The 12,808-nt window shown below is 40.9% G+C and overlaps 1 protein-coding gene across 1 annotated transcript; it reads left to right on the forward strand.

Moving 5' to 3' along the window:
- Positions 1 to 750: 750 nt before the first annotated feature.
- Positions 751 to 12,287, forward strand: AsnRS-m (asparagine--tRNA ligase, mitochondrial). The gene is made up of 9 exons (XM_080280588.1): positions 751 to 856; positions 1,853 to 1,933; positions 2,726 to 2,851; positions 4,055 to 4,189; positions 5,348 to 5,458; positions 8,074 to 8,189; positions 10,104 to 10,341; positions 10,781 to 11,014; positions 12,003 to 12,287. The coding sequence occupies exons 1-9, from the start codon at positions 758 to 760 to the stop codon at positions 12,285 to 12,287; spliced, it is 1,425 nt and encodes a 474-aa protein (XP_080136714.1). The 5' UTR covers positions 751 to 757.
- The last annotated feature ends 521 nt before the right edge of the window (positions 12,288 to 12,808 follow it).

Here is a 12,808-nt window from a genome sequence, read left to right on the forward strand (position 1 = left end):
TTTTATGCTAAAAGGTACACACATGCAAAGCCACTCTGTAAGTTTGGCCCTGACATGGATTACTCCCCACATAGACACCTCTTCCAAAGTCATTTCGGGAACGTGGAGAAAGGGTTAGGCTTAGTTCTGGCAGTTACCTCTTTCTAAGAAAGTCTGGTCTTGCAGTGGACGTAATATGGAATGAGACATACAGATACAGTAAAAAGTATTATTGAGAGTTGCAAAAAGGTGTCTTATATACGGCAGAGCTGTATCTTCACTGTGATCTGGGAAGACTATTTCCTTTTCAGGCTGGAAGTTTCATTGGCACCTGGTGGTTTAGTGGGCAATTAAATTGCTCCAGTTGGATTGAGCTGGTGCAGTTTTATATCCAAGGGATGGTTGGGGTCTCTTGGTCACATAATGCCACTCAGGGATGAGTGAGGCTTATCACTCTCATCTTAAATGTCAGGACCAGCTTGCCTAGCCCTGGGCTTCTGTGCTTCTCCTGAGGCAACATTAGATTAGATGGTGAATGAATGCAAAAAGGTGGCATTAGTAAAGGTAAGTTAGGCCTAACTGACAATGCTGAACATTTAGATATGTTACAGGTGTAACTAAACTCCATGACTAATCTAGGTTTATTTTATCCACCAACAGATTTGTGGATTCTGAAAGGCAAGAAGATAAAGCCAAGACTCAGCAGAAATTAATTAAGAAACTAATCAAAAGCAGGACGCAGTAAACCACAAGGATGCTGGTTAGATTAGGGTGGTACATGCCCATGGGTGTGCGATGGTTCAGCTCGGTGTTGGGAACTACCAGGGTGGTCACAGTTCTTCGAGACAAGCCGGTGGACCAGACTGTGAAAGTTAATGTGAGTTTCTGTTAGTGGTATATTTAAAGCTGATGTTTGGTACAGTTTTCCTCCTTTTTCTTTATATAGAATGTTATGAAAGTACGGTAATCTTTTGCAACTAACCCCTCTGGGATTAAGTTTTCTGTGTCATAGATGTGTTCCTGATAACTTCTAGGCGGTGGAAGGAAGAAACAAACAGAAAAGCCACCCCGGTACACGTCATAGATGTGGTGAGAGTAACTGAATGCAAGGAGTTGAAAGTAAAGGAGGTAGATGTCGACGGATTTGTCTGATCTGAAAGGAGAACTATTAGAGGGTGTTTGGGCATTGAGAGTGCTAGTGAAGTGATATGATTGTGAAAGTTTCCATAATATATGAGTGACTGTGTTGTTCAATTCACTGGGCATACAGCTTGACAGTTCCCCTAGTTTTGTGTATTCTCCTTCATACTTGCCTCATCTCATAGGCAAAGATAAGAGTTGAGATCAGTAATACTGTGGAATGGTTGTTTTAAACAATAAAGTCACATTTACTGATGGATATTGTAAGTTTGTCATTCCTTCAAAAGCCTCATACCAAATCTTGAGAAGGATGATGTTGAAGTAGAGGCTGCTGGCATTTGCATCCCCATTCAATAATAACCCCTCATTGTATAACCACGACCTCCCTCTCTCAGATGTTTGTCCATCATATTCCTCCAACTTATTTATAGTAGAGCTGTACAGCACAGTGGTATATGATTTTTTAAAACTTTCTTTTATTATTCGTGCTTCTCCACCACTGCACACTTTTATTCAGATTAAGGGAGATCTTTTAAAATAACAAGCTTATGACCAGTCCACAAACTCTCTTGGTAAATTGATATCCCCTGTAATAGATCATTGCTACTGCCAAATAGTTTTATTCAACTTTATAGACCTCTGATAGTTTTTTTCCCTTAGGCATTATACCTTTATTGCCTTCTGTATGGAAGTGGTTAAAATACTAGCACTGTTACCACCCCTAAAATTTCAGGGTTGGGTAAAGGGGATCAGACGCCAGAAGGAGAGAACGTTTCTGGATGTTGATGATGGATCCTGCCTCACAAAACTTCAGGTGAGGCTTTACATAATCCCCTTCATTACAGTGGTCATTTTAAAATTAATTCTTGCTACTTCCAGGTGATTTTAGTGAACTCATGGAAGATCACTTGTTGTAAATTGGTTGGTTAAGGCAGTATCAAACCCCTTCAGTGCTAAAAATCACACTTAAGCAGCATAAAATTGCCAGGAGGTAGCAATTGTATGATAGAGTGTACATAGCTGATCCTTATTCAGTTTTCTAGGTAATAATGGGTGGTGAAAAGATATACTGTATACCAGTATACTGGAATATTTGTACCATATGTGTATGCGTATTTCCTTTCCATTTGTGGCACCACCCTTGAGGACTGAACCTATTGCCATAGCTGGGCTGTTACTCTGACTGGGGCACATCATCTGCTTGACCACCAGGCACCTTTTATCCCACAAAATTCCTAATGTACCCCACATATATTCTATTTGTTTTGTTGTATGATTACTTGTTTCATGAAATGCTGTAATACATAAACAGAAACTACCTGTTTGCTCTGTACTATTATTGTGCATTATCTTCAAGTACCATTTATCTCTTCACACTCATCTTTGCATCTTGCCGTGGCAAGGTGCTGTCAGTTGCAAGGGAACATTGGTTCACTGCACGGAATAGCCCTTCCTGTGCTCAGATATTTGTCATTGAATATTTATGCTGTACTAGTGAATTCAGTTTTTTTTTTTTTTTTTTTTTTTTTTTTTTTTTTTTTTTTTTAAATACTGTCTGGCTATCTGATACTGTTTACTTATTATTGTGCACCTTGTTTGTTAACAGGTGGTGTTACCTACTGAACAACGACCTGCAGCACTGGCATATCATTCAGCAGTGTCAGTGAGTGGAGTGGTGCATGCCTCGACTCACAAGGGCCAGCAGGTTGAGTTGTTGGCCCATGAAGTTCAGGTAAGGGGTACTTCCTGCTCAGATGGTTAACCTTGAAATCCTGTACAGTTGACCCTCCATAGGCTATTCTTCACTTCTGTATTTGTGGTTTTGGTCATTCACAAGTTACAAACCATTTCAGTATAAACTTTAAACAAGTAGATTCAAATATCTGATGATTTTTTGTGGCACTGTGAAGGGTTTTTAGGCAGCCAGATTGTTAAAGTACGACTGCAGGGACAGTTTTGCATTCAAGGGGATGTTTGTAATGTATCCTCTGTGAATGTGGAGGGCTGACTGTACTTGTATATTAATGTGGATTGGATCTCATATACCGGCTGTGGAATGCTTCTTGTTTAGATGTTATAACTGTACAGCAATGTTGATTTGGTCTCATATTTATGTACAGTCTCAGATTGGACCTGTAAAATAATGCGGATTGGATCTCATATATTAACTGTGGAATGCTTCATGCTTAGATGTTATAACTGTACAGTAATGCTGATTGGGTCTCAGATTTCTGTACTACAGTCTCAAATAAAAGCTTGCCTAATATGTCAATTTTTCTGCTTCTCATTTTCCTTTGGTGGCTAATACTAGCAAGCTGAGAAACTTTGTGCTGGCATATTTCTCTGGCAACAAATGATTAATCTTGATATGATGCATCAGGTAGGAAAGTGACAGACATGTCCTGAGTATGAAGTATAATACAGTGGAATAGTAGGCAAATATTTTTCTCTGACTGTAGTTACTTCATGGTTTATTTTGCAAATTTCCAAGTATTTTTCAAGCCACAGCAAGGATTAGGATGATGATGATGATACCTTTCCTAAATATGATGCTCTTAAGTTTCTTCTATGACTTTCATTTTCATTATATGGTACTCAGCTGATAATTTTTAATTAGAAAATGCCAGTTTCAAGATTCACCCAGGCGGTGGACTTTGAAGTGGAGAGGTCAGATGTAGCCTTAATTAACCCCTTCAGTACTAGAGATCCTTCCTAAATTTAAGTAAAAATATCCTGGAAGTAGTAACAGTAAACTAAAAAATTATATCCCTGGATTCATGGAGTTAAGTTCCTAGTTTTACCCTTTTGAATACTTGTGCTTGAGGATCTTGTTGACATTAATAGTAACTGGCCAGTCATCTGCCTTTTGCCCATGGATGATTTTTAAAACCAGGCCTTGTGTCATAACAGAACTTCTAACTGTAATTTTTCACAGGTGGTTGGAGGAGAGATGACTGAAGAGTACCCATTCAAAGCACGTCAGACCCACCCCCCAGACTACATCCGTCGCTACCCCCATCTGCGTGCTCGCACCAACGCCTTTGCTTCCATGCTCAGGGTCCGATCACAGGTGAAGTCTTAGTGTGTTCTGTCTCATTTATGTCTTTGTGTGTTTGTATATCAGCTTTTGTTTGGTCAAGAACATGGGCCAAATATTTCACTGCTTGTACTCATCAGTTTTCACTTCTGGCTGATATTCTTAAGTTGGGAGAGGCCTGGTATATTTCTTTATTGACAAATTATTCTGTTGGACATGATTCATCAAGAAGGAAAGTGGTGGATGTTCCCTCATTGTGAAATACATGCAGTTGAATATAAGGGAGACTCTGTCCTTGGCCTTATATATCTAAATGTCTGTTTATCTTTAACCCTGTCCCTTGCAAGCATATATCCTCATCAACAGAATACAGAATGCTGAAATTGATAAAATGACAAAAATAGCTAACCAGCATCCTGTCAGCTAGGTATGTAAGTCCAAGTAATTTATCAAAACCAACCAATCTGACCATAGGATTCTTCCCAGTGTGTTCCCTAAAGGTTCTCTCTTCTCCCCCTCACGCTATAATATATTTCTCTGTGATTTTCCCACTCCTTCTCTGTCTTAAACTGTTGTGTATTACATTGATGTTTTAGCAAGAACTGTACAGTGCTTCAAATTGTATTAGTATGTTAACTCCAATAGTACAAATATTTACTAGATCAGTGACTCTTACAAAACAGAATGGCTGCTTCAGGAAATCCGTCACACTTCCTTTCACTGTGGACAGACTTAAATCTTGAGTCCACCATAATGTCACAGTATTCAGTATAAATTCAGTATAACTGTGTCTGCTGCTCTTTCAAATATCCATATCAGTCTCCTCATCCCCTTTTTATTTTTTTTTCAAGTCATCTTCAAAATAACCATCACAGGAATCCCTGCATTTTTCTACTGGCCCTTGACTATTCATATCTTTTACTCATTTCTTGTTATTTGCACCCGCTACTCCAAATTTTTACTCGTACACAGTGCTCTTAACTTTCACATTTTGCTAAGAGAACTCTTTGTTCTTTCAGTTGCTATCCAGGTATCTCACAAATAATTTGTGCTGTCTTGACTCTCCCTTCTGATTCTCTCTGCCATGTTCTTCGTCATGTATACTTCCTCCCCTTCCCTGTTCTTCTGTCCCTAGTTATCCCTACCAGCTAACACTTCAGTTTGTTATATATCATTCTTTTGAATTTTCAGATGAAAATGGCAATTCAGCGATACTTTGAGAGGGAAGGATTTGTCAATATCGACACTCCAATACTAACAGCAAATGACTGTGAGGGTGCAGGAGAGGTGTTTGTAGCACAGGTAAGATCAGAGATGGAAGTAGAAAGTTAGTTGTTGTAGTGGAGGATCAGGGACAAAATTTCACCCAATATTTCAGATCTTCAGCATTTCATTTCCTTCCGCTGGTTAATTCTCCGTAACTGATAAAGGGATGGTATGTTGTTCTGTGAGAGCAGTGGAAATGAGTTACTCGAGAGGAGCATGTGGAGTGACGTGGAGGGACAGGTTGACGAACGGAGAAGTGAAGGAACGTTGTGGGGTAGATGTGGATGTGGTTGAGAAGATTAGGAGAAATACACTGAGGTGGTTTGGACGTGTGAAGAGAATGGAGAATGAAAGACTGACTAAGAGGGTGTATGTAGGTGAGGTGGAGGGAGGGAGAGGGAGAGGTAGACCGAGGATGAGGTGGAGGGATGGAGTTGAGAGGTATATGAGGGAGGGGGGGGTGAGTTGGGGGGAGGGTAGTCAAATGGTGGGTGACAGAGCGACTTGGAGGCGTTTTGTCTGCGGCCACCCTTTGCAGGATTAGGGCGTCGGGCTATAGATAGATAGGTAGATAGATGTTGTTCTGTCCATAGATGACTCTGATATGATACTTCAGAGGGGAAAGTGACAGAAATGCCCTGTAGTCATTTGAATGTTACCAACTTTGATTGCCCATTACTCTTTTTATACAAAATGGTGGAATGTACCATATGGTGCTGATTTGGCCCTTACAATTCAAAAAGTACATCCAGAGGTGAATAAACTGTCTGGAGATAGGAAGAATAAGTATTAAAAAGCCATATGTTATTCGAATTAAATAGGTAAATAATCTTTACTATGGTATCCTTGAACCGTCCTATGCCGCAAGAATCCATCCATCCATCCATCATCCAATCCTACGTTGCCCCATAAGGAGCGTAGGAGCCCGGGGCTAGGCAGGTGGTCCTGACATTTAAGATGAGAGTGACCAACCTCACTCATCCCTGAGTGGCATTACATGAGCAATAAACCCCAACCATCCCTTGGATATAAACCTTCACCGGCTCAATCCGACTGGAGCATAATAATTACCCACTAAACCACCAGGTGCCAAAATTTGGTTATATGGTTACCATACAGCATAGTAAATGGTTTCCTAGTGTACAGGAAACCATTTGGCTTGTCACTCAGTGTAGAGTCACCCACAGGCAGAAGGAAGAGGAAAGAATGAAGGAAAGAAGGACAGAAGAGGGAGTGTAAAGTCACCTGTAGGCAGAAGGACGAGGAAAAAAGTAATAAAGGATTGGCTATTACCACTGTGATAATGTGACTGAATCATGTACAGTGCAGGCAGTCTTCATTGTGATCAAAGGTTGTGTTCTAAAATTTGCAGCTTTTTATGCCTAACTATCTATCTTTATTGCCCAGTGCCTTAATCCCATAAGGGGTGGCCACTAACAAATCACCTCCATGTCACCTGGTCTCCTGCCATTTCACTGTCCTGCATCCAGCTTACACCCTCCTCTCTCATATATCTCTCCACTCCATTCCTCCATCTCATTCTTGACCTCCCCCTTCCTCTCCCCCCCCTCCACCTCAATCATACGCTCTCTTCGTTAGTCTCTCGCTCCCCATCCTCTCCACATGGCCAAACCACCTCATTGTATTTCTCGTAATGCTTTCTACCACATCCGTGTCCACACCACAATGCTCCTTCACTTCCTCATTTGTCAGTCTGTCTCTCCATTTAACTCCACTTGCCCTTCTCAAATAACTCATTTCCACTGCTGTCACTCATGACTTGTGTCCTTCCAACAAGGTCCAAGCTTCACTTCCATACATTACAGTTGGTATCACAATACTGTCATGCAGTGACTTTTTTACTTCCATGCTCACTTCCCTGTTTCATAGCACTGCTTTCAAAGAACCAGTAAGCTTTCTTCCTTGTTGTACCCTTTCAAGCACTTCACCTTCCAAACTTCCATCCTTACTCATCACACTACCCAAGTACTGAAATGCACCCACATTTTACATTTCCTCATCATCCAACCTCACTGTTCAAACAGTGACTTCATTTCCTTCAAGACCATAGCTTTACTATTCCCTGCATTTACCTTTAGATTCCGTTTCTTACGCACACTTCCAAAGTCATTCTCCAAGCCATCCAGTTCCCCTTTGTCTTCACTTAACAATACAGTATCATCTGCAAACAACAGTACAGAGAGTTTCCAAACGCTGCCCTCGCTGATTAGGAATGCACCAGCATCCACTGCCCTATCTTGTTTTTCTTTTATAACCCCATCCATATACAGATTCAACAGCCATGGGGACATGACATAGCCCTGTTTCAATCCAACATTCAAATAGAAAAATTCACTCAGTTCACTATCCACATGCACTGCAACCGTAGGCCCCTCATACATACTCTTCACGACCTTAAACAACTTCCCATTTACTCCATATATTCTTTACATTTTCTACATTCCTTGTCTATCCACCCTGTAAATTAGGGGAAACAGGGAAATTGTCTTCACATATATATATAAAGGAGCAGTGAAGTTTTATTAGATACAGTATCTTTACTGTATTCTTTCCATTAAAAAGGAATGTCAAAAAGGCAACTAATAAGAAGGACTTATTCTATTTTCAGTGACTGTTTTTTCTGTTGGCAGCACAGTGACGAGAAGAAGAATGATGATGCCGCCATCCCCAGGACTGAAGGCTGGTACTTTGATCATCCAGCTTACCTTACAGTCTCAGGCCAACTTCATCTTGAGGCCATGGCCAAGTACGTACCTTGTGTTATAGTACGGAGAGTCCATGTTTTTACCATCTTTTTTCTTTCTTGCCGTCAATTCCAGAGTGATGTACAGTACATAACAATTGGCTGTTAAATTTCCATTGCTACTTTTTATGATTGTGAGCTGTAGGGGTTGTCATTTCATTCATTTAGTTACTAAAGCTATGGTATTTTGAAGTTAGTAAGTTTTTACTGGAATTTTATATATTCACTTTAGACAGTATTTTAGAAAGGCAATATCATCATCATCATCATCATCCGGACCTCCTTTTCCACCCTAGGGCAGGGTGAGGAGTAGCAGTGTGCAGACTGCCAAAGTTTGCCCAATACAATGGGCCACGCTTCCATTCACTCATCATTCATACCCTCGAAATCCTGGCTCCATCAGATAGGCCAAAAAAATTTCACCATGTTCTGTAGCTTCACATATACCCACCTGATAGAGCCAGTCCGAATGCTGTCACGTTAAAAGGGATGCCAAGTTCCTGGTTATGCACTTTGCACAAAATTCGTCCATCCAGCTTGGTCTCTTGCCAGTCCCGTAGCCTCACCAACTTCCATACCTCTCTTCTTCACACACTCGTCCACCATATCCCTCCACCTTCTTCTTAGCCTACCTCGCCTCCTCCCACTCTGTTGTCATCCATTCTCTCCACATGACCAAACCATCTCAGTACATTCTCTTCAATTCTGGTGTCCACGGACTTCCTCACTCCGTATCTTTCATGCATCACATTATTCCATATCTTATCCACTCTCTGTACTCCACATACATTGCTCAGCAGTCCCATCTCCACTGCTCTCACTCTTGACTTTTCATTTTCATGCCACACCATAGTCTCACATTCATATGTTGGCACTAACACTCCTTCTTGTAAGCCATGCACAGCTACAACACTCAAGCCTCTGTTTCTTATCAAGGCCATCATAGCACCAGCTACTTTTTTTCCTTGTGTCACTCAGCTCCACTTCTTTTGCACATTTTCCTCTCCTTTTTTTATCACTCTACCCAGGTATTTGAACTCTCTCACCAGTTCCAGTCTCTCTCCATTCACTGTAACATCACACTGGGAGTCACCTTCTCTCTCAGTAATCATCATTTTACTCGTTTCTACGTTTACGTTCAAGGCGCGATGCTCACAGACACCTACAAAACTCTGCACTAGTCTACCAAGCTCTTGTCCAGTATTAGCAAGTAACTGTGTCATCAGCATATAACAGATTTAAGATAATCCATCCATCACCATTCATTACCAACACCATCCCTCTCTCTGTTACTTATGTATTTACTTTTCTTATCACCCCATCCATATACAGTATATACTGAACAACCATGGAGACATCACGCAACCTTGTCGCATGCCTACATTGATCATGAACCATTCACTTAGATGCCTATTTACCCTTACACATGCCTCACTACCATCATAGAAATTCTTGATGACACCTAGCAGCTTACCATCTACAGAATGTTTGGTAGCTGAGTGAAGAATGAGTTTTTATTTAGGTGCATTGCCACTTAAGTCATACAAATGCTGAAATTGTAAAGGTACTTCCAGAAGGCCTGTTTAGTGAGAAAAATGGAGATGCGGAGGTGACAGAAATAATAGTGAATGATAACTCAAACTGAAGCCTGGTCACAGTGCAGGGAGAAAGAGTATAAGTGATTGTAAGAGAGAAAAGGTATACAATGAGAGCTGTATGAAAAAGAAGTTAGCAGCAAGAGAAATAGAAATACCTGTACTTCATTACAGTCGCTGTAATTTGTTATTGTCACTAGTAGCTAAGTCATGCTATTATCGTACTAAGTTTCATGATAGTAATGGAAGCAAAAAAAAAATGTCTTTAATTTACATCTCCAAGTACCATACTAGCCTGCTATTAATAGTTTTCAACTTGCAGTGGCCTCTCCAAGGTTTACAACTTTAGTCCTGCCTTCCGTGCTGAAAATTCACTGTCACGGAGACATTTAGCTGAATTCTGGATGGCTGAGGCAGAGGAGGCATTCATGGAGGGTGGTGTCGGCTTAGAGATGCTGATTGGCCGAGTAGAGGGGCTGCTGAAAGTAGTCATGGCAGAGGTGGTAGAAACAGGGAGAGAAGATGTGGAGGCTCACTGGGTTCGCAGTAAAGGTACTGAGGTGTGTATCTTTCATTGTGTTGGCAGATCATTTAATAAGGCTTCCCTGGGTAAACCTTGGGATTGACATCAGGCAGTCATGGGGAAGAGTGTAGGGGTTTATTTCCTGGATCAGTCTTCTCACTCTGTCTGAATATGGAAAATTATATTAGGAATGTGATGAATATGATAACACAATTGATAGTCAGTCATCCTTGTAATATGTCACTTTGTTAAAAGTTATATTTTGGTGTTAAGTGCATAATAATTGCAGAAAATTACGTGTATAAGTTTATTGCTACGTATGTAACAAATTTGCCAATATCTCGCAATTTACATTGCAAGTTAAAAAAAAAAGAAAGTTGTGATATTTTAGAACATACCACTGACTTGTAATGAGGACTGACTATAGTAGGAATTATGCTTTCATGACACTACGACTTATCGGTCATCTTTCACAGGAACTTGTGAGAAGAACAATAGACCAGCCATTCACCAGGATAACCTACAGTGAAGCCCTTGATATCTTAAATAAGAGCTCACAGTTCTCCACAGTGGTCCCAGGAGATGACCTTGGTAGAGAACATGAACTCTACCTCACAGAAACACTTGGCAACTCTGCTGTATTTGTGACACACTGGCCACTGAAGTGTAAGCCATTCTACATGTGCACCTCTGATGATGACCCACAGATGGTAAGAACTTCATGCTTGTGATATACTGTAGCTGGCAGATATTGCAAGGGTACAGAAAGTACTCTATAAATGTATGTTGTGTTTCACATGTTCATTTTTGTTGTTAAGTCTACAGTAATTTGCATAAAAATTGCATTTATAGTTTAGTTCCTTTATATCAAGTTTTGCTGGTGTTCCCCAGTTTACATTTCGCATTGTATGGAAGAAGTTGATATAATTAGAACACATCCCCAGACATATCACAAGGTAACAAGGACTTGAACCAGGAGCTGCAGCAGTAGCAGGGGAAAAATTTGTTGTTGTTTATTTACAGCCCACAGTATGATCAGATAAATAATGTGTTGTATATAACTTTCAACTGTTGGGTGGAGATGAAAAGTTTGAAGGCTTGATTGATGAGTGAATGGATGTGAGGCCTGTACCATAGTGTGTGTGTTTTAACCTGATGAATATTTCTAACTCACTTCAGCTTAATTGATGGCCAGGTACATCAGATTGAAGGGTGGATATGACTGGTAACCAGGGAGACTTATTTTTATCTCATAGCTAAGACTCGTCGAATTTCATACAATCACGTCTTAGTGTTCAAGTTGTGAGAGTGACCCAGAGTGTCAAGCACAAACAAACCCATTACTGTATAATGACTTCATTGATAGGAGGGGGAGGCCGAGGATGAGATGGAGGGATGGGGTGGAGAGGTATATGAGAGAGGGCGGTGTGAGTTGGGAGCAGGACAGTGAAATGGCAGGGGACAGGGCGACGTGGAGGCGATTTGTTTGTGGCCACCCTGTGCGGGATTGAGGTGACTGGCAGTAGATAGATAGATAGAATTTTAATATTTGTGGTGTTGAAACTTGGGAGTGGATGATGATTCCTATTATGATGAATGTGCAACAGCAAAAAATTAACTTTCACTCCATTTGTCACAATTATAGTCATTTCCAGATAATGTATATTCTTTTTTTAACCTCATTTATATTTCTTCAAGGCACTGGCAGTGGACCTTCTCATGCCAGATGTAGGAGAGGTGGCAGGGGGTAGCCTAAGAGAACACCGGCTCCATTCACTTCTGGCTCGACACCCTTCCCATACGCTCCCCAAAGACCAGAGTGACCCCCTGGCATGGTACTTGGATTTACGGTCACTGGGAGGTGGTGTGCCCTCAGGAGGCTTTGGGGTTGGAGTGGAGAGACTGCTGCAATTTCTTCTCGGTATCAGTAACATTAAGGATACTGTGCCTTTCCCACGCTGGGTCCGACACTGTCCCTGTTGAGGCTGGCGAAGGACTTTGTGATCAACTGTAACTTCAGCTGTGAGGTAAATCTTATGCATGATACAGTAGTTTGTACAGTAAAGTGATGAATGAGTATTGTTTTTCTGTAGAGTAGAGTTGAGGAGTCTGCCACTGCGAAAACAACCTTTCAGTTGTTGACACAAAGCGTGACAGTTGGTCAGCTGTTAAGACTTGCCCACTGGGTGAGCAGTTAGTCTTTGCCATATGAATGGAATCAAGTTCAATTTCAGACAGGGATTGGGAACAGTTTGATATATTTGAATATTGTTAAAACAGAATATGCTGATTTTCCGTAAAATACTCTGGTACAGTATATTATTAGAACACTCATAAATACAGTACAGTATTATCACACCTTTCTTGTATGAGGCTTCCCTATCATTTAGTCAGTATGATGGTGGGCATTATCTCTGAAGTGGTGATATGCAAAGAAGTATGGCATGTAGGGGGACTGCTAAGTCTCAGGGAACACAGTCAGGAGTGTGCTAGGTGTAGGACAC

Source organism: Coenobita brevimanus, chromosome 85 (genome assembly GCF_032717465.1).
Source record: "Coenobita brevimanus isolate Jiangsu-jjx chromosome 85, ASM3271746v2, whole genome shotgun sequence".
NCBI classification, from domain to species: Eukaryota; Metazoa; Arthropoda; class Malacostraca; order Decapoda; family Coenobitidae; genus Coenobita; species Coenobita brevimanus.

What these genes read in the sequence shown, in the direction of transcription:
- AsnRS-m (XM_080280588.1), top strand. Translation starts at nt 758, where the DNA reads ATGCCCATGGGTGTGCGATGGTTCAGCTCGGTGTTGGGAACTACCAGG. An exon ending in CCTGCCTCACAAAACTTCAG is followed by an intron (nt 1,934 to 2,725) that starts GTGAGGCTTTAC and finishes GTTTGTTAACAG; the next exon opens with GTGGTGTTACCTACTGAACA. An exon ending in CATCTTGAGGCCATGGCCAA is followed by an intron (nt 8,190 to 10,103) that starts GTACGTACCTTG and finishes TTCAACTTGCAG; the next exon opens with TGGCCTCTCCAAGGTTTACA.